This window comes from Rosa chinensis, chromosome 5 (assembly GCF_002994745.2).
Source record: "Rosa chinensis cultivar Old Blush chromosome 5, RchiOBHm-V2, whole genome shotgun sequence".
In the NCBI taxonomy this organism is placed as follows: Eukaryota; Viridiplantae; Streptophyta; class Magnoliopsida; order Rosales; family Rosaceae; genus Rosa; species Rosa chinensis.
In genome coordinates, this window is record NC_037092.1 from 81,282,463 (window position 1) to 81,305,432 (window position 22,970).

Sequence of the window (22,970 nt, forward strand, 5' to 3'; positions counted from 1 at the left end):
CAACAAAGCTTTCCAATATTTTTATGGTAGTGTGGTCAGATTATCCCAACAGCACCATTTGTATCCTATCATAATTTGGACTTTTGGCACGGATATCTGACTTAATTTAAAGTTCTAACTAGGGACATACTAAAAGTCTTTCTTGCTAATGTCACTTCAAAATGCAAATTTGCAGTTGTAAGTCAAGACAACTGAAACGAAATAGCAGATCTATTTATCCTTGCAAAAACTTAAGAGTTGTGCAAGTGTTACTCAGAAACAAAAACCAAAGAACCTACACAGAGCAAAAAGTTGTGTAAAACATTAGAAGATCTAAATCTCACACATACTTTTAGCTAAACCTATAATAGATAAGTTCACATGGAAATATAAACTGTCACAACTATTAGAATTTCAACATTGAGCGGACAACAAAATTACAACTCCAAAACCTATTCATAATGACATCATCCTAGTTTTCATTTTTCAATCTCATTCTTGTTACCACTCACCAGGCAATATATCATATTCAAAGGGGGAGACTAATAAAACAGTAAAAGAATGTAGTGTCAGCCCCATGGGATGGCCGTCCATGACATTGCCTTGGCCGGCCATCCTATTGCCTTCGCCAGTAGATACTCAAACAGGTTTACTGCCAATTGATTCATGGTGTCACTGATTCACACTGAATTTTTTTTTCTTTTCTAATGAAGGTCCACTATCAACTTCCAAAGGAAAGAAACACTTACATTTCTTAAGGGTTCAAATTAGAATTCTTTCTCATGCCATCCCATAGTTTCAACTACACTTACAAAAAAAAACTTAGGCAAGAAATATACACGGCAATCATAGAAGTAAAAGAGGTCAATGTCACCTCCCAAAACATTTCATTACTGAAGACGTAAGGGCAGAAGATAGGAACTTCAAACCCGCTGATCCACCAGGAAAGTATGAAACAGCATAGTATGCAAGCGCCAGAACCTGGTAATATCATTTGAGCATGTGTGTCAATGTCTGATTGGACATTTAACTATCATAAGAGGCGCGCACACACACACATTTTTTTTTTCCTGATTACTAAAACAACCAGGGTAATGAAGTTTCAGGAGTCACAACTAAATTCATATTAGATCTACTTCAAAAAACCAAATATGAGAAGCAGAGAAGGACTAGACAATCACTGGAAATCATCTGAAAAAGCACAATCAGTAACTAAAGCCTAAGAACAGAACTAAGAAGAAGAATGAGAGAAACAAAGTTAGATACCTGTAATACAGAGAAAAACACAGAGAGAATATAGCTGTGAAGCACCATCGAGACATATATGGTACCCACCATACTGCCTAAAAATCCAAGTGTGAAAGGAAGTCTCTGCATAAGTAATGGAAAGTTAGAAAACAGTGAAGTATACATCCTGTATATTAGCTGGGAGACAAGTTACAAAAACAAGAGCTTAGGTAAATGTGGTAGAGATACCTCTTTCGAGGACATGTGAACAAACTGATTCTTTGGACCTTTAAGTGCAAAGAAGGATCCAATTATAAAGGCACACCCGAGTGTAAAGCAGATAGCAAACTTCTGTGGCATCAACACCATAACCGGAAGGAACATGGTAAATGCAATAAAAACGAAGAACACCCCAGTTGCCAGAAACAAACCAAAATACATGAGAGCTTTTCCTGAAGGGACACTACTAGTGGCAGACTGGAGGTTCCCAGGTAGATCTCTAACTCCTTTGGAAACCCTAAACATGTATCAACAAAAATCAAATAAGGATTCCATTGTGAGATAAACAATGACACAGAACAAAATTAATATGAGACTCTGGTTTAGAATTTACCAAACTTATCCCCTTCACCATTAATATGCTGTTAAAATTTAACGAGTGATGATATGTTACAGAAGAATAAAAACCTTTCTGAGGTATATAGAACAGAAAAACCATTGAAATAACTGGAAAATTTCAGTCTTGTTTTAGTTCTATTTATGAAACTGCACACTAAAAAGCCAAGGTTAGCCTCAAACCTCTAGTTTACTAAAATCCAGAGTGCTAAACTCAAATCCTCTACGGAAAACCTACATAGGTACACATTTTCTTCAGTCTATAAAGTCAGCATTCTTAATAACCTTCCATATTTTCACTCAAAAACCTTCATCGTAGAAGCAAATGCTTCAGTTCCCTAGCATTCATCACGCAATCCGACACAAATTACAAACCTTTAAATCACTTTACGAAAACATAACCACCTTCAAGCATCAGATAAAGCAGCAGCTCTCACAAATTTTCAATAATGAAGCAAAGGAATCAACTCATAAGACCCCAAAATCCAATTCATCTTCGATTTCAGATTCATCAACATACAGTAGTACATACGCACAAACATCACCAATCCAGTATCAGATTTCACTTAAATCGTACACAAATCAACAAATCCCACTATCAAATCCACCTAAACAAATCAAATTCCAACTAAAAATGCTGACATGAATCGAGAGAGAGAAGAGCGAGATCAAATCAGATATCTACTTACACGCTGAAAGTGCCCGAAACGGTGTCGTTTGCGGAGCGGACCGCAGATTCGAGATCGAAGCCGAGGGCCGAAGAGGAGCTGTCCTCTGCGGATTGGGAAGCGGCGTAGGAGTTCCAATCGGCTAAGAGAGAAGACGCCGGCTGCTGAGAGTCGCCGCCGGCGCCGGTGCTGCCGCCGGAGAACCATTCCTGTGCCATTTTCTGCATTGTGGGTGTTTTTTTTTTTGGCTCACCCAACAGTCGCTGACTATAGGCTTTTTCTGGGAATTTAAAATTATAAAGGGAAAGGGAAGAAACGTTTCGGGTTTGAATTGTGGGATTTTTTTTGGGGAAATGATCATTTATCCAATTTCAGCTTAAAAATTGCCCACTTGCCCGACTAAGAGTTTAAAAACCCCATTTACCTAAAATACTCTAAGGGATTATTTCCCTATTACCTAATTAATTCTTTTTTTATTCTTTTTATTTATTTTTGGGACTTTTTTGCCCTCTCCTTCTTTCTCACTTAGAGAGAGAAGTCGTTGGATACCTTGCTGGACTCCGGTGACTAGTGGCCGGCCGCGGAATCCGGCGACTGGTGTACATACATGTACATTTGCAAACATAATTAGCTATAATGGGCCACGCTCATTGTACCGCCGAAGGTACTAATTCCAACTAAAGGAATGACACGCAGACACACCGCCAGGCAGGCTACAGCCTCAGCGTCGGACCATCTCCAGATCACCGTCAGAGGCTTCTGAAACTGGGAACTGAAGCATATCAGTCCCACATCGAAAACAAAGAGAAGATCAACCTCTTCCTCACCTATAAAAGGTTCTCCCCTCTCTCCTCATTAATTACGCATTCAATACTCATCTACTGTTACTCTGTCAACACAAGTACATTGACTAACTTAGGCATCGGAGAGCAGAAGACCACCCGGCGCGGTCTCCCTCTGACGTCCGTTGTATTTCACTTGACAGGTAACGGAAGCTTCGAGAACAATACAAGTACCGATCCGCCCACCGGATCAACGTTAGCTAGGGCCCAGCTACCGCTGGACTTTCAGATATCAACATTGGCGCCGTCTGTGGGAACCCTTGAACAGAAGGTCATCCCGCTACAATCACCATGACTAACGGTAGCGGGGGAAACGCGGAGGAGCAAACAGAGCAGCCCGCCATCCCCCAACCCTCCGACCCCGCGATCGGCGTTAACCGCGCACTATTCACAACCCCGGCCAACCCCGGCGGTGAGGCAAATCCAGGCAGCAGCCGCCCATCAGGCCAAGATCTCGTCACCATGTACGAGCTAGCACTGGCGGATCTTCACAAGGCAAACAGAGAATGTGAGGAGGAGCGCAGGGAAAAGGCTGAAGCCCAAAGGCAGGTGGCTACACTAATGACACATTTTGAGGAACTAAAGAAGACGCTGGCGGCCACCGACCGCCCAGCACAGAGCGAGCAGTCACGTAGCACCAGGCGTAGTCGACCCAGCACCGGAACATTGGTACCAGGGCCGGTCGTACAGATGCAGGTACCGCTGAACCCACCTGAGTTGTTGGGAATGGGACCACCGCCCATACCTCAGCTAATGTTAGAACAGGAGGCGGAATCACTCCCGCACACCAACCGCTCAGAAACCAGGGCGAGGACAGAGGGTAATCCGCCTGTGCCGAGGTGCAGGCCAGCCCAGCGGATCATTCAGACCGATTCGGCCGACGAGGCGACCGCCCAGCTATTGGAAAGGATGCACCAACTGGAGCAGAGATTGATCCGGGCGGAGTCGGGCGTCCCAGCGCCAACTCGGAATCCGCTCTTCACTTCCAGACCCGGGCCCTTTTCCGCTGCAATTCTGCAGGCTGTCAGACCAGCATATGCAAAAACCCCAAAGATGCCGCACTACGGCGGAATGTCCGATCCCTTCGTCCACATGGACACCTTCAAGAAGGTCACCAACAACAAGGGTTTCGACGACGCCACCTTATGCCATTTGTTCAGCGAAACACTGGATGGCGAGGCAATGAACTGGTTCTTTGAATGTCCGCCAGGTTCTGTCGGCTCATTCCATGCACTATCACACGCTTTCCTCTCTCGTTTCATCTTATTGTCCGCCGGGCATCACAACACAAGTCAGCTGTTCAGCGTTAAGCAGGGGGAGGACGAATCACTGAAGGCCTTCGTCACAAGGTGGCGGGCGGCAGCGTCTCAGTGCCGCGACCTAGACAAAACTATGGCATCAGCGGCCTTCAGGAAGGGACTTCTCAAGGGACCGTTCCTCTATCACCTCAATTACAGTCATCCCAATGCGACGTATGACCACGTCATGAGTGAGGCGGTCATTCACGCCCAGGCGGAATTCATCACATATGGAGAAACCCCACCACCACCAGCAACGCCAACAAAGTCAACACAACCATCCTCCAGTCACCAGGAAACCGCTAACAAAACCCCCCCAGCACCACCAACTGATAAGAAAAGGGAGTGGCAGCAGGGCCACCACCAGAACAAGCGGCAGAAGGACCAGCCTTACAACAGGGGAAACCGCCCAACCCATGGAGATAACCGCAACAAGCAGGCGGAGTCCTCGCAGCGGTATGCAGTTTTCACGGTCTTAACGGCCTCATATGAAGATATCTATAATCAGTGCAAGGATCAGATTCCACCGCCACCCCCTCCAAAGTACCCAAAAACGGGTAAACCCAGGAACACCGACAAGTGGTGCAAATACCACGAGGACAGCGGCCACAATACCAATAGCTGCAATGCTCTCAAAACAGCCGTTGAGACCTTGTACCGTGACGGCAAGATGGAACAGTTCAGGGTGCGCCAACCACCACCAGTAATTGCCAACGTCGAGACCTTGGGCCGCATCAACACCATCGATGGCGGTGCTCCAATCACCAACATGTCCCACAGGGCAAGAAAGCGCTATGCACGCGCTAATCATCCGAAGGAAGTCTGCAACATCCGCTACGAAAGATCCGCCAAACTCCCAAAATCAGGCTGGGAACCTATTACCTTCTCAGAGGAGGAGGAACGCGGAGTGCATTTACCCCACGATGACCCTTTCCTGGTCGATGCCATTCTTGGCAAATTCTCAGTGGGGAGAATCTTAGTGGATAGCGGATCCGCTGTCAACGTTATCTTCAGCGGTTGCTACGACCATCTCAAGCGAAACAAAAAACTACTCCAGGATCACGAGCCACTGCTCAGCTTTTCCGGCGACGTCACACAACCGCTAGGGTCAGATTACATGCGCTTGGTTATTGGCACTAGTCCGTGCATGGCGGAGGTGCATACGGAGTTCATTATCGTCGACTGTGTCAGTTCATACAACGCCATCATTGGTCGACCAGCGCTTAACAAGCTCAAGTGCATCATTGCCGGGTACATGCATGCTTCTCATGAAGTTCCCCACACCCAATGGCACGGGCTGTGTGAGGGGAAGCCAGCAGCTGGCACGAGAATGTTATTCAACGACTATAACGCGGTCAGCGCGCCGCCATGAAATTCTGACAGTAGGTAATGAGGCACCGCCACCAAACATCTTTGAGGATCCTAGGGATGAGGAGGAGAAATATGTAAGGAAGGAGCCGGTCAACCCGGGCACGTCATTAAAGGTTGTCTGCATCTCAGACGAACACCCTGAGCGGACAGTCCGCATAGGCGCCCAACTAGATCCAGAGGTGGAGGCAGAACTCACCCAATTCCTGCGTGACAACGCCGCCGTCTTTGCATGGTCCTACGCGGACATGCCAGGTATCTCCCCTGAAATTATCACTCATAAGCTGACCATCAAACCCTCCTTTTACCCTATCAAGCAGAAGCGGAGGGCCTTTGATGAGGAAAAGTACCGGGCAATCGGAGAGGAGGTCGCCAAACTACGGGACATTGGGTTCATCCGCCAAGTCATCTATCCCCAGTGGATCTCAAATTTGGTAATGGTAAAAAGCCCAGCGGCAAGTGGCGGATGTGCGTCGACTTCAAAAATCTCAACAAAGCATGCCCAAAGGATAGTTTCCCGCTACCTCGTATCGATCAGTTAGTCGATTCAACTGTCGGACACGAGCTCCTCAGCGTGATGGACGCTTTCTCCGGATACAATCAGATCAGGATGCACCCCAGCGACCAGGAATGCACCACCTTCACCACCGATAAAGGCCTCTACTGCTACAATGTCATGCCTTTCGGTCTGAAGAACGCCGGTGCAACTTATCAGCGATTGATGAACGCCATGTTCGCTGAGCATCTGGGCAAAATCATCGAGGTCTACGTGGACGACATGCTAGTTAAGAGCATAAAGGCCAGTGGACATGTGGCAAACCTCAGGATCATAGTAACCATCCTCCTGGCCTATGATATGCGCCTCAACCCAGAAAAATGTTTCTTTGCAGTCACCGCTAGCAAATTTCTCGGTTACATCGTCAGCGAGCGAGGTATCGAGGCTAACCCGGATAAGGTACAGGCCATCCTTAACCTGGCGAACCCCGAGTATAAGGTGGACGTACAGTGCCTCCAGGGCAAGTTAACCGCCCTTTCTCGATTCATCTCTCGACTAACTGATAGGTGTGCCCCATTCTTCAAACTCCTCAAAACAACTCACAAGAAGGTCATTGACTGGAACCTAGAGTGTCAGGCGGCGTTCCAGGGCCTAAAGGAATACCTGGCGGCAGTCCCTCTCCTTTCTGTCCCTGTGCAAGGAGAAACACTGTTCATCTATCTAGCGGTCTCGGCAACGGCGATAAGTTGCGCCATTGTCCGGCGGGAGGGCCAGGATGAGCTCCCAGTGTTCTACGCCGGCAGAGGCATGAACGGAGCAGAAACAAGATATTCACCGTTGGAGCAACTGGCCCTCGCACTTATCGTTGCCGCCAGACGCCTCCGGCAGTACTTCCAGGCTCACACGATCCATGTGTTAACCAATCAACCGTTGAGGCAAGTGATGCAGAACCCTGAACACTCGGGGCGCCTCAGTAAGTGGGCCATTGAGCTCAGCGAATTCGACATAGAGTACAAGCCAAGAACCGCCATGAAGGGCCAGGCAGTGGTGGACTTCATCGCTGAACTTACTGAGCTTCAGCCGGAACCCGCTACCCAAACAGAGCCCGGAACAGAAATGGTAAACGGTGAGGAGGCAACTCCCCTACAGTCAGATTGGAACCTGCATGTGGACGGCTCCGCTTGCGCCAAGGCCAGCGGCGCCGGAGTCATCTTAACAGGACCCGGGGGACTGAACGCGGAATACGCGTTGAAATTCAACTTCAAAGCTTCAAACAATATGGCAGAATACGAGGCACTTGTCGCCGGTCTACTCCTCGCCATTGACTCAGGAGCTGACAGCGTCAACATATTCAGCGACTCGCAACTAGTCGTTAACCAGGTCAACGACAGCTTCCAGGCCAAGGACCAGCAGTTAGCGGCATATTTGGGGTACGTCAAAACCTTGCTAAAAAAGTTCAAATTTCACTCCATCACACAAATCCCCAGGGAAAAGAACGCTAAGGCTGATTCACTGGCGAGATTGGCAACCGCCCAACCACATCAGAGTCCAGCGGACACAAGGGTGGAATACCTTGACAAGCCAAGTATCACAAAGACCCTGGCGGAGATTTTCAACATTCAGGTCAATCCCAGCTGGATGGACGAAATCATTGCATACAAGCGCAGCGGCACATTGCCAGAAGATAAGGTCCACGCAAGACAGCTCAAGCGCAGGGCAACCCGCTACAACATCCAGGACGGCAAGCTTTACCGCCAGGGATTCACCCATCCCAACCTCCGCTGTCTAACCCCAGAGGAGGGAAAGGTCGTCCTAGCAGAAATCCATGGCGGGGAATGCGGAAACCACTCGGGCGCCAGATCCTTGGCTAACCGCACAATGCGACAAGGTTACTTCTGGCCCACGCTTGGTGATGATGCCCGGCGGATTTCGAGGTCTTGCCACAAATGCCAACAGTTTGCAGATCTCCCACACGCGCCGGCGGAACCACTATCAGTCATCATCGGCCCATGGATTCATTCCACGTGGGGCCTTGATTTGATGGGAAAGTTCCAAACCGCCAAGGGCCAGTTCAAGTACATCATTGTCGCCATCGACTACAACAGTAAGTGGGTAGAAGCGGAGCCACTGACAGCAATAACTACCGCAAAGGTAATTCGCTTCCTTTGGAAGAATATCTACTGCCGCTATGGCGTCCCACATACAATCATTACAGACAACGGCACACAGTTCAACAATAAGGAACTCATCTCATTTGCCGCCAACCTGGGCACCAAGTTAAGTTTTGCATCTGTCGCCCATCCCCAAACCAACGGCCAGGTCGAAGCAGCAAACAAGATAATCAAGAAGCTGCTAAAAAAGAAGCTCGACGACGCCAAGGGTTTGTGGCCGGAAAAACTTCCAGAGGTCCTATGGGCCATCCGGACAACTCCAACTACCGCCACGGGCGAAACTCCTTTTTGTATGATGTTCGGCACAGAAGCTATCCTTCCTATTGAGGTAACTCAGCCCACCGCTAGGGTCAACGGCTACTGCCCAGAGACCAACAGCAACGGCGTCAACTTGGACAGGGACCTCCTAGAGGAAAAAAGACACAAGGCCCATTTACACAATTTACAAAACAAACAACGGGTATCGCGTTTCTACAACGCCAGGGTCAAGGCCCGGAACCTCCAATTGGGGGACTCGGTCATGAAGGAGGTCATCCCGCCACCAACAAAACTCCGCCCAACATGGGAAGGCCCGTACAAAATTGTGGAAGTCGTTAGCCCAGGCACCTTCTACTTAATGGACAAAGACGGCGTCACATCGACCCACCCTTGGAATACTGAACACCTTCGGTATTACTACAAATAGTCAAACCGCTACCCAAGAGCATCTTCACTTAGCTAAATTTTTGTTCAAACATTTAGCTAAGGGAAGCTACCCAACGGGTACTACCCCACTTTTGTACACTGATCCGTCAGCTATCAATGAAACGAGGAATTATTCAAACCATTGTTACCAAGTCTAGCACTGAGGGCAACTGGCAACGCCAGCAATCGTCGGCGGACTTCGTCCGCTACGTGGTGCACTTGGACCAATCTTAATTCCTTTAGTGTTTCATTGATCGACAGAAGAAATATATATAACTCAAAACACTAGCACTTGCAAACACATCATGGCAAACCAATTCAGAAATTTATTTCACTTTCAATATTCTTTACAAGCTGTCGTGACTCAGCGGCCACAAAACAAAACAAAAAAAAAAAAAACTAGGAAAGTCTCCAGCAGCCTCGGCCGGCTTCAGGGGTTGCCTTCGACATTTTCTGCTTCGGCGGGCGGCGGCACGATCGATCGACTCGCTTGGTCGGACCCTCGCACCGTCGGACTGGGGGTCTCCATGGTACCATCCGCCCGGGTGTGTGCCTCCAGGAATCCAGCACGTGACACCTCCGACGGGGTGGGGTGGGGAGTCTGCTGGGACCCTGCCGCCGGATGAGCGCCACTTTCTCCGCTGCCCAAGCAGGCACCTCCGGATGGGGCAGGCACGTCTGTCTCCGGCGGGATACTCTCAACCGGCGGCGCGTCGGGCTGTGACGCTTTGGCGAAGTCAATGGCGCCCTTCCGCTTCAGCATGTCTATATTTGCTCGGGCCCCAGCCTTCGCCGACTCGGTCATTGCCTTCTTAAACTCCGCCGACTGCTTGAACGCCTCAACGGCGGCGGCCGCAGCGGTACTCCCTTCAGCCCTCAGCCGGTTAACCTCACCCCCCAGCCGCTTCACTTCAGCCATTCTGTCGGCGGACTCCCGCTGCACAATAATGAGTTTTTTATCCTTGGCGGCTATCCGCTCCTGCAGCAGGACGATGTCTTGCTCCAACTTGGAGACATATTCATTCCTCTCCAAGTCCCGCTCAATGGCTACATTGAGCTTACCGCGGACGTCGGCATAGTCACATTCCGCCTTGGCAAGCCCCCGCTCCGCCACCGCCAGCTTCTCCTTCGCCTCCGCCAACTCCTTCTGGAGACCTTGGATTTCATCCCTGAGCTCCCCCTCAATCAGGGGCCGCTTCGACGCCGCCACGAACATGTCGTGCAGTCCCGCCGATATTTGCCCAAACGCCGAGCTGAAGGGCGATTGGTCAATTGCCGTGGGGCGCGAGATGCCCGCTAGGCCGCCGAACCCTAGCCGTTCGCATAGATGGAAGAGGAACTCCCGCTCACCATCTGTCATGAACGCGGCGTACTCAGCAAACGAGTCCAGATCACTAATGGCGGGCGCCTCTCCCTCCACCGCAACAGTTTTCGAAGGAGCTGGGCGAGCCTTCTTCTGTCGACGGGCCCCGATTACCTCAACCTCCTCTTCCTCTTCCTCGTCAGGAGAATCAACCTGCCGGCGTTTTCTCTCCAGCGCCCTTTGGTTCCCGGCGGCGGTCCTCGTCACCCTCACTGGCGACTCCGCCGGTTGCACCACCTTCCCCTTTTGAGGGCCACGCCTCTGAGCAGGCATCCGCTCCTTCTGTTGCCCAGCCGCAACGCTTCCCCTCTCCCCGCCAGCCGCTTGGGTCCCCGTCTGCACTACCGGCAGTCCATCCTCACCAAGATGGGAGTGATGGGGCATAGGCAGCACCACGGGAACCTCGGACTGACTCAGTGCCAGTGTCTCGGGGTTCACCAGCGTCTGCTGAGCCGCCAGCCCCTCGGCGTACATGGCCTCCAGAAAGTCGTCTATCTCCGCGCGGTCCATGGCCTTTTCGAAAGCGTCGCGACTTGATTTATTGCCCGGCGGAGTTTCTAAAAAAAAAATTTGTCAGTCCAGATCACACTTACAAAAAAAAAGGGAGAAAACGGTCTGGCGGAGATTTCTCACCAATGGAACGCGTTAGCCGCTGGTCGACCAGCAACTCCCAACCGGTCAGAAGTCGGAAATCTAGCAAGTTGCGGTTCCGCCAGCAACCTCTGATCCTCGCTATGCGGCACTCTTCTTCGCTCGTTAGCGTGTACCGCAGTCCCGCTGCACAAAAACGGTAATCGTTAGTGACAATACAAGTGCAGATACGTAAACCCGCCAACTACGTTCGACCTGGCGTGATACTCCCAACCCTCTGTGGCGACGCAGAAGGTCCCCCGCTAGTAGGACATTGAGTCCCTTAGATTCTCGATCAGCTTGGGCGCTCCCTGCCGGCGGCTCAAGTTCACTTGCCCTTTGCAACCTCGGCGCTTCACGTACACCAGCTCGTAGAAGTGAAGCACTTCCGCCACAGTAGGCCCCTCGCACCCGGACAACCGCCAGAGTGAGTTCATGGCCAACATCAACCGCCACATGTTGGGGCAAATCTGACCAAAGGCAAGGCCAAATTCGTACACCAAGATTTGGAGATTTGGCACCAGCGGGAATGTCACTCCTTGGCGGAATATCGCCTCGTGAACGGCAGCAAGTCCCGCCGGGAGAATCGAGGCCTTCTCATCCGCTGTCGGCGGGCGCAGCTTCACGGAGCCCGGCAACCAAAACGTCTGCTTCATTCGGTTTACACCGGCGGCGTCCATCCGCCCTCCTGCCTCGTCGACGGCGGTGCCATCCGAGAGGAACCACGCCGACTCAGCATTTTGCCCCGCTACTTCTCCTTCTCCAGCGGAGCCGCTGGCAGCACTGTTGCTCGCCAAACGCTCTTCGCGCCTAGCTTTGGCAGCAGCGGCCTCACCCGCCATTGAGCTTTTTGGACGCGAACCACGACCCATAGCTACTTCCCAGGGGATAGTCTGGAGTGGCTCAACTTCTAGCGGTTCTGGCAGTGAGGTTCCTGCATGGGCAGACGGACGCAACGAATCAATAAAAATCCTATCCGCCGATCTGAACGACACGTCAGACCCGGAATCCTCACTGCTCGAAATCTCTATGACTTTAGCCATCCCAAACCCTAAAACCCACATCAGTTAGCACAAACACAGATCTAGCCTATTCTCACATCAGTTATAGCCAAGGACATCAAGAACAAAAACCCAGAAAATGCCAAAATACGAACAAACGCACTCAACCCAGATTCGGCCATCAAAATCCCTAAGCACTAACGCTTTGCCAACCGCAATTCAACCCCCCCCCCCCCCCCCCCCCCAAAATCTCATTTTACACCTCAGAACACGCCCAACAAAACCAGCAATCATTCCAAAAAAGACAAAAACAAGACCCAGAAAATAGCAATCCCACTGAAACAAAAATAAAAGAGGAGGGATCCAGGTACCAACCTCAGTGATGAAGTCTACGACACGGTGGTGCACGGTAATCTTAGGAGGCTGCGATCGTCGTCTCTCCGGGAACGGTACCCCAAAGCTTCGGCAAACTCTTTCTTCGATCTCGGACAAACGGAGCTTGAAGACGATGACTAGGTTTTCAAATTTTCAGAGTGATGAAATCTCTCAAGGTTCCCCCCCCCCCTTTTATGTCAACATCAACGCGTCCTAAGCCGTTCGCTCCATAACGACATCACATACCAGCCGTACACGTGTCGTAACCCTCTACTCACTCTCCGGAGTACCCGAGGCGTCACCTCGGTTACGAAACCCACATTTACTGTCATTAAATGCAAGAAGACGGACAGGCTTAGGAGACAAGCCTACGCACGCTAACCCTCTATGGGTTCGACGCGTGTTAACCACCACGGGGACGACTTCACAATACCGCCCGAAGTCTCCGCTGAGCGAAATCCCGCCAGCGGAACTTCTCACTGGTCACATCTTCCGAGTGATGAAGTCTCCGCTGAGCGAAACCCCGCCAGCAGAACTTCTCACTGGTCATCTTCCGAGTGATGAGGTATCCGCTGAGCGAAACCCCGCCAGCGGAACTTCTCACTGGTCATCTTCCGAGTGATGAGGTATCCGCTGAGCGAAACCCCGCCAGCGGAACTTCTCACTGGTTATCTGCCAAGACACGAAGTCTCCGCTGAGCGAAACCCCGCCAGCGGAACTTCTCGCTATACCATCCTGCAAGCTGGGTATCTTCCGCTGTACACCTATGGCGGAACCCACTTTCATCTTGCAAACTGAGTGCTTTGTTTAGACGCAGTATCGTTCAAACAAGATACCGCCAGGCACGTCAGCCGGACACTGCTTCCTGCTACATTTAGCGGGGGGATATCCGCCAAAATGCGTATCCCGAGGCTACGCCTCTCTGACAACGACCGCCACGCGGCGTTACCGTCAGACCGTCCCTACGGGACACGGGGACTAGTCAACAGTCTACGACGGCCCTGATTAGGCACGTTGACCCCCGTCATCTGGGTGCTAAACATTGGGCTCGCTACCCAACACCCTCTGCTCCGTGCAGCTCCCCCTCAACAAACAACTTGCCGACCATCCGGAGGTCTATCTTCGCCGGGGAGTGGGGGACTCCCTGGGGGGCCCAGCAGGGGCCCACCCGAAAGGGTATAAAGCGTTTGCTCAGTAAAACCAACGGTTGACAACGCACTGACGCTAATTATGCTCTTGCAAGTCTAGCGGAAGAAAACGCTTCAAACCGCCGAACAACTCCCCAACCAAGATTGCCCTCCTTGACTGGGGACTTGGGGGACTTGTACATACATGTACATTTGCAAACATAATTAGCTATAATGGGCCACGCTCATTGTACCGCCGAAGGTACTAATTCCAACTAAAGGAATGACACGCAGACACACCGCCAGGCAGGCTACAACCTCAGCGTCGGACCATCTCCAGATCACCGTCGATGCGCCGCCATGCGCCACGCCAAGATGGCATCAGAGGCTTCTGAAACTGGGAACTGAAGCATATCAGTCCCACATCGAAAACAAAGAGAAGATCAACCTCTTCCTCACCTATAAAAGGTTCTCCCCTCTCTCCTCATTAATTACGCATTCAATACTCATCTACTGTTACTCTGTCAACACAAGTACATTGACTAACTTAGGCATCGGAGAGCAGAAGACCGCCCGGCGCGGTCTCCCTCTGACGTCCGTTGTATTTCACTTGACAGGTAACGGAAGCTTCGAGAACAATACAAGTACCGATCCGCCCACCGGATCAACGTTAGCTAGGGCCCAGCTACCGCTGGACTTTCAGATATCAACAACTGGTGACCGGAATCCGGCGACTGGTGACCGGAATCCGGCGACTGGTGACCGAAATCCGGCGACCGGTCCCTAATAATATCCAGTAACCATATTATTGCCCTCCAGTAATCATATTATTGCCCCCAATAATCATATTACTGCCTCCCAAAAATCATATTATTGCCTCCAATAATCCTATTATTGTCGTCCAGTGAATTGTATGTACTCCCAAAACCAAAATGAATACACTACAGGCACAATTGATCAATTTATAATCATATTATTGGCTCCCAATAATCATATTAGTGCCTCCCAATAATCATATTATTGCCCCACAATACAAAGTCCAATGTCTCTACTACCTCCCAATAGACCACCAAAAATGCACCATTTTGTACGATTCATAGATAATTTGACTTTGATACACAGAAAACAACATGTAATTTATCAAAACACCACACTATAGTGATCCCTGTCCCTCGTATCAAAGTCTACTGGGGGCCAATAATGTGTCTACTGCCCCCCAGTAGACCATCAAACAAGCCCCACAGTTACATTGCAATCTCAGGATACCGGAAAAAAAAAAAATGCTCTGGGCACCCATCAACGTGTGAGGCCGGCTGTTTTTTTCGCCGGTGCTTCCCTGCGGCGGGTTGGGGTCTCTTTGTTTCGGGTTGGGCTTCCCCTGTGGACACCCATGCTTCTCCAGCCTGATTCCGGCACGATTTCGACCGGACTCTTCTCCAGTCTCTCACCTGCAGCCCTTCTCCGACCGGTCCGAGCCCCGACGCAGCCCATCTCCAGTCGCTTACTTGCAGCCCATCACCGCAGCGCATCTCTGACGGGTCCCATCTCCGCCTTCGTCTTCCCCAGGTCCTATTTTCCAGTCTCTCACCTGCAGCCCATCTCCGACCGGCCTCAGATCGGTGATCCGTGATTGAGGATGGTCGGCACCAGACCAGTGATCGGCACCAGAACGGTGTTCGGTGATTGGCAGAGGTCAACCAAGATGGGGCTTGGGATGTACTAGCCGGCGCCGAGATCGAGGTCGATGAAGAAGGTGTTGAAGGCGTGGTCGCCACTGCCGGCTAGAGAGAGAGAGAGAGAGAGAGAGAGAGAGACTGAGAGGAGATGGATGGGTTTAAATTTAATTAATAGGGGCAAAACTGTCACTAGAGGTTAGATTGGGTAAATGAAGTTAAAAAACTGGTGCGGGAGTAAGTGGGCAATGTTTAGTCTAAAATTGGGTTAGTGGTCACGGCCCCATTTTTTTTTTTGTCGAAACGTCTGCTTTTGGTTGGCGCGGTTGAGAGTCTTGGGAATTAAGCAAAAAGCTTAAGCTGAATGGTTTCATTGAAGAATGGCGGTGATGGTTTTGGGTTTGGTTGGTTTAGTGGAGAGGGGCTTTCCTTTTGTTTTAGCCTTTTAGGAGTGCAAATTTGTGGTTTTGCTATCCACCTTTGTTGAGTGGGGCAGTTCGAAACCGAGAGTTTAGAAGCTTGTTTGGTATGACTTCACAAACTAAGTATAATTATATTTCTCGTCCACAACTATACACAGACTAATCATATTTTCACTAGAGATAATGGGTTGTTAATTCTTTTGAAAGAGTAATTAAAGTACGGTTCGCGACTAATCGACTATTATGTGTCTGTGATTCTAATTACAGTGACACCGACACATACATACAAAGAGGGGGAAAAAAATGGATAATAGACCATTCCTACCGTGAGCACACTTCATAGTTCAAACTTCAAACTTATCATATTCCTTGTGAGACGCGGAATAACTTGATGATGATTTAGTCCCCTTCACGAAACCTGGCCAGACTCCCCTGAATTATGGACTCAATCCATGTTATTGGTCAAACATTACATGAATAAAGGATACCATAAAGATGACAAACTCAACCACCCTAGCCTGGCATGGAAAAAGAAGATTGATGATATCTCTACTATTATAAAGCGAAGCCCTAAAAAACTTCACCAAATTTTAGACTACCTTAATAACCCATATTGAGTTAATCGAAACAGATAAATACAAGGGTTATTATAGTAATAAGTAAAAGAAATAAACAAAAAATATATATAAAGAGATGGGTAGTAGGAGAAGTATATATATGATAGATTCTACATCCATTTCAAATTTTCACATCTAAAAACAAGTGGACGAACTTATTATTTTTTCTTTTAAATGACTTTGTGAGTCCGTGCAGATGCTCGACAGCATGGGTAAAAAGCTAGTATGCTATCAACCACAATCATCATGACTTTATTATCAAGCTTAAATAAACGGCTCCACATCGATGTCTATTTCTAGTTACTTTTTTCTTTCTTATTACAAAATTATGCTTCTATAAATAGCGGGCAAGGTAGACAGCCAAAAATTACTTCTCAATATTTGACGAATTAAAAGCTCAATGACTTCCAAAAGAAAACCACACAATTTCAATGCTTCTTCGTTGATTTGTTGCTTATTGGAATTTTTTCACGAATAGCAATAATGGAAAAGAACTCGTTTATTGCAGGAGACATGGGAAGGCAAGGACAAAACAAAGAGAAAAAAATTATGTTATGAGAGAAAGTCTTTATAGACAAGTTGATCTTTAGTTGTATTAAACAAAGCGAGATGACTATTTTTATTGGGTTGACCATACTATTATCAGAGAAAAAGATGAATGAGTAAATCACTACAAATATCAATAAAAATGAAATAAAACCGAAAACGCTTGAATATTATCTTCGAATTGGAACAATACTAAGGTGGCTTCCATAGTTCCAGCTAGATTGCTTCCTGAGAAGCATGCACTATACATTTGTAGAATTCCATTTATATAAGGTCTTGAACAGAGAAAAACATGAATATATAAACGGTGAAGAAATTGAAGATAGTGCTAAAACTCGCCTTAGCAATTAGCATCGTGGATGTTTAACAATTGTCCCACACAAGTTTTTCTTGTCCTCGCCGTTTGGCTGATGGCACAAGGAGAAAGCTAATTTGATACTACTGGAATTGCAATTATAGAAGCGATAGAACTCGGCAGCCTCGAGATCAGTAGAGAGGACCGGATTGCCAGCAGAGTCGTTTGAGATGGAAACTCGAAACACTGCTACACGCGTATGCCAAAATTGCATTAGATCCATTCCAAGATACACAAACCACATCCGGCCACCATCACATTTACCCATTGCATAATTATCAGCAGGTAAAAAAGGACAGAATATCCCATCAAGCTCATGTAGTACGCGATACAGCTTGGGGACTCCATTTGAATCCCACCGATAGGCAACAAGCTTATGTCCAGTCTCAGGTACGGAAATTAAAAAGCCCTTGAATTCTACAACAGCATGAACCTTATTATTCACGATGTCCTCAGCTAAATCATTAAAGTAGGATGCACTATTAAATTCTTTCCTTATCGGACCATCCTCCCATTTCACTTCACGAGTGTTGAACATGTATGGCTGCAACTGGCCGGTGCTAACAACAAGCTTGTGGGCTAAAGCAAAGAGCTTAGACACATCAGAATAGAAGAAAGGCGGATGACAAAGTTCTTTCCAAGATTGGTGAAGAGGATCAAAAACCCGAAGAGGTGATTCAGATGACCGCTTATAACCATAAGCTTCACCGTCATCTAGAACATAGATTTTTTCCTCGATGATGCCAATGAATCTATAATAAAGAACCTTGGGAATGGAACCTGTTTGAACCCAAAATAACATTTTTTCCCGATAAGGGAGAATCGAAGAAAACCGGGCCAATTTCCGTGGCACGACCTATTTATTTCCGATAGGTTCGGAATATATTGTTTAGAGGCTAAATAAAGCCTACTTGGAGACCAAGTAATATTAAGACAAATCGTGATCTTATCGGTTTACTATTAATAATCAAGATATTTGATAATTAATAGTGGTTTACTTGGTTGCGAAGACGGGTCATATGGGAAGATCTTTACATTAAAGATGGCCTCATGGTTGTATTTGACTGGGATTCATGGTTATCCTGTTTACGTGCATATCATGGCCTTAATCAATTAAGGAAGGTGGATCATGATTCTCATTAATTGCATGAAAGAGGCAGAAGATATTAAGGCATAGCATGGTGGGTCATCAGCTATTTGCTGCCAATATATATATATATGCAAGGAATTATGGTACTGAACAATCATGCCTGCTCGCGAATATCAAGGAAGGTATATATATATCTTATTATATATATATATATAATTGTCTTATGGTGGAGCAAGAAAGGAAAGGCATAACCATGCTTGATGACAATCAACAGAAGATATATATACAAGTTAATTACTATGCAAGCAAGCAATCAATGCTTTGCCATGCAATTAATGGGTAGTGGACACGAAGCATATGGAAGGATGATTACAAGTAACAAGGAATATATATATATATATATATATATATATATATATATATATAATTGCATTGCACGTGCATGACAGAAGATCAATTAAGGAAATATCATCCTTAATTGCATGGAGCGACGAGTGCTCGCAGAGGCATATATTTTACGAGCATATCCAAAATCTCACGACTAAGAGGAAGATTACGTTCAGGACTCTAAGAGGCAATTAATCTTTGCCTATATTCTAGCGGCGACGGAGGATAATTATTAATTATCGCTTATGATAGATATTGAAACTATTAAGAGTTTTGATTTGATTCAAGGCCAATAACTGTGGCCTAAAATATAGTATTTCATTCATATTTGGAAAGTGAATCTACGAGCAGCCTATATATAGAGGCTAAAGATGATACAGAAAGGGAGCTCTCTCTAATCAATCAATCCCAGCGATTACAAAGCCTTCCCGGAGCAAACCTTCAACCTCGTTGAAACCCGGTGACCGCCCGCCAGTCCTAGTTTCCGCGCGAGCCGACTGTCAGCATCACCAGATCAACCCGGCGACCGTGCTTCCAGTCCTAGTCTCCTCGCGAGCCGGCTGCTAGTACTACCGCCACCGACACACCCAGCGAAGCAAGGGTAACGCCCTCGCAACCCAGCGAAGCTAAAGTCACGCTTTAGCAAGACCCGTGCTTTCTCCAACTTCCCAGTGATTGCTCTGCTCAGCCTACAACGTTGAGTATCGATTTTGGTGACCGAAGAGATCACACCCAAAGTCCTTATCCGTAAGGCAAAAGTCCTTTTCCGAAAGGCAAGAGAAGAACCCTGTGACGAGGTTGGTGCTCTCCTCGTCCACAGCGCTTGAAGAAGAAGTCAGGTCAAGGGACTACCCCAACGACTGCACCCCGCGGTGCTGGCACGCCTGCGCAATCACTAGCCCAAAAGAGACAGTTTGCAAGCCAACTGGTTTTGGAGCCAAACAGAACCCTTGCATTGGTGAAGGGATGGACCCTCTGGATCAGTTGGATCAAAGCAATAAGTCACTCGATCACGGTTAGGACAAACTTTTTCATAACCCTCAATGTACAGTTTAGAACCCATGCCACAACTCTGTGTGTTCCGTCTAGGGGAATTTTTGTATGGTTATCTTTGCGGTCATAGTCATACAAGCATTCAAATAACAACGGATTCGCAGGGCTTCTTTTGCATAATTCATCAATATTTAGACGGCATATAAGGTCGGGCATCGTCAGGTACAAAAACCAATCCTTCTTTTCTTTCTTCACCCACCGCATTGTCATATTTAACGCAGCAAAGGCAAAGAGGAGACGGTTGTAACTAGCTAGGGTTTGTGTTTTGTGTTTATGGGAGGAGCTGAATGCCTTCATATATTTATAGGTTGTAGTTCCTTTCTCCTCAAGCATTATCTTTTCTTGTTATGCTTAGGGTTTTATTATTTTGGTAGGTAATTAAGTATTATTCCTTTCTCCTCAAGTATTACTTTGTTGAAGATTAAAAAAGGCATACGAAGAAATTGGATCCTTCCACACACACATACAGTTAACCATGCAATAATTCTCATTGCTTTAGGAAATAAACGGCAAAGATTTTTGGACCATGTGATTTCGAACCTTTTTATGATTCTCATTGTTAATACAATGACATCAACAGCTATGGATGGATACATTGAGTAATTGATGGTACATCTTTAATTAAAATTAATGGTTTGATCCTGGACTCCAGCATGAAATCGACTAGGCTGCACGCTGAAAAAAAAAATGTCGTCTATTCAGGGAACTGTTGGAATCAATTAAGTTCGTGCAAATATCCCCCATGATCAGCTAACTTCCATATTTTCACTCAAAAACCATCATCTTAGAAGCAAATGCTTCAATTCACTAGCATTCATTTCCGAAAAAATTACAAACCCTTAATCACTTGGGGAAACATAACCAACATAATGCATCAGATCAAGGAGCTGCTCTCACAAATTTTCAATAATTAATGGAGCAAAGGAATCACCTCATAACCAGCTCCTAAACCCCTAAAAGCCAACACCAGGACCCCAATACCCGATTCATCTTCGATTTCAGATTCATCAACATACAGTACACACACGCACGTGGGTTTCCTTTTGCTTTTGGAGTGCAAATTTGTGGTTTTGCTATCCACCTTCGTCGAGTGGGGCATTTCAAAACCGAGAGTTTAAGAGCATATTTTCGTATGACTTCATCGAAATATTTTTTTTTTTTTTTTTTTTTTGAGTTGAAAAGATCAATCTCATTACGCATTTTAGCAAGCAGTACAATAATGATTTGCTCGAATGACCGTTAATAGAAGCCATTACATAGAGCACACAACCCACCCCTCACACGAGTATAATACTTAGCATACCCCTAGTAGACCCACCTTTTTTTATTAAGTGCAAGAACAAGAAACTAAATAACCCCTAAATCAAATAAAACTACCTACGAGGCTACTTGTTTACTGTCGATCTTCCCTACTAAAAAAAAAAAAAAGAGAAACACACAGACTCATCATTCTTTCGTGAAAAAGAATCAACGCCCAAAACTAAAATGAAAAAATAAAGAGAATATTGTGACATCGACACATACATATAAAGAGAAGAAGAAAAAATAGGGATAATAGACCATCCCTATCGTGAGCACACTTCATAGTTCAAACTTCAGACTTATCAAATTCCTTGTGAGACGCATAATAACTTGATGATGATTTAGTCTCCTTCACTAAACCTGGTCAGACTCCCCTAAATTATGGACTCAATCCATGATATTGATCAAACATTATAGGATACAGGATACCATAAAGATGACAGACTCAATCACCCTAGCCTGGCATGGAAAAAGAAGATTGATGATATCTCTACTACTATAAAGCGAACCCCTCAAAAGCTTCACCAAATTTTAGACTACCTTAATTACCCATATTAAGTTACTTGGAACAAATAAATACAAGGGCTATTATAGTATAAGCAAAAGAAATAAACAAAAATAAATAAATAAATAAATGGGTAGTAGGAGAAGTATATGACATACAGTTATTCTAAATTCCCACATCAAGTTGATAAACTGATAAACCAAATTTAACCACCTTCACTTTGTTTCTTTTACGTCAATTTGTGAGTCTGTGTAGATGCACAGCAGCACGGGTAAAAAGCTAGTATTCCATAAACCACAATCATCATGACTTCATTGCCAACCTTAAATAGAGGGCTCCACGTTGGTGTCTATTTCTAGTTACTTTTTTCTTTCTTATTACGAACTTATGCTTTTATAAATATCAGAAAAGTAGATGGCCAAGAATTACTTCTCAGTATTCGACGAATTAAGAGCTCAATGACTTAATTCGGTGGTGAGAAGAGGTGTTGAGAAGAACGCGTCCCACGCGCGGATAAAAAAAAAAGAGGAAAACTTTGAGGGTGGGGTTCTCTCCTGGCTGAACGCGGACGGCGTTTCGCCGCTGTGTTCTGGCCCGGGAGGGGATTCCGATGGTGAGTAGGGGATTCCGATGCTGGTTGTTTTCTTGTTCTAGTTTTTTTTCTGCCGATTTGGTAGTTTTTTGGTGTTTGTTGTTTTGAGAATAAGTCCCTCCTCTTGTGAGCGAGGGTTTGGCTTTTTTGTTTCTGCGTAGGTTCGATACCTTTGTTTTTGTTGTCTTGGTCGGTTTTCTGTGCCATTGTTATGGCTGTTTTTGTTCTCTGGTTTTGGTGTTATTATGTCCCTCCTCTTGTGAGCGAGGGTTTGGTTGGTTTGGGTAGTGGCGGTGCTATCTGATCTTCAACGTGGCGGTGAATCACCCCTACACGTGGACTGGTTGTTTTGGACACGGTGTCCGAACGGGTGGAAACAGTTTATCATCAGCTGTTGATGTTGCGGATGCATCGCCTTTTTTTAGGTCTGGTTTAGGGTTTTGGTGTGGTTAGGGGTTGGGCCCGTTTCGGCGCACGTAAGTCACCAGTGGTGATGGTCCCGTAACTATGGTGTAATGTTGTGCAACCACAGGTTGCCTCGTTATTAATGGATTGTTTATTTCTCTCAAAAAAAAAAGAGCTCA

General features: G+C 46.9%; 1 protein-coding gene across 2 annotated transcripts in view; it reads right to left on the reverse strand.

The window, feature by feature from the left end:
• Positions 1 to 627: 627 nt before the first annotated feature.
• Positions 628 to 22,970, reverse strand: part of LOC112201759 (protein transport protein SFT2) — a 28,139-nt gene continuing 5,796 nt past the window's right edge. Inside the window, exons 1-4 of one of the 2 annotated variants that reach the window (XM_024342680.2) lie at positions 2,511 to 2,788; positions 1,456 to 1,723; positions 1,246 to 1,350; positions 628 to 960 (exon numbers count right to left, since the gene is read on the reverse strand). In XM_024342680.2, the coding sequence (XP_024198448.1) occupies positions 850 to 960; positions 1,246 to 1,350; positions 1,456 to 1,723; positions 2,511 to 2,716 (690 nt within the window). In that variant the 5' untranslated portion in view covers positions 2,717 to 2,788 and the 3' untranslated portion in view covers positions 628 to 849. Of the gene's footprint in view, positions 961 to 1,245; positions 1,351 to 1,455; positions 1,724 to 2,510; positions 2,789 to 22,970 lie in introns of those variants that run through there. The other variant, XM_040505661.1, reaches the window with a different exon arrangement.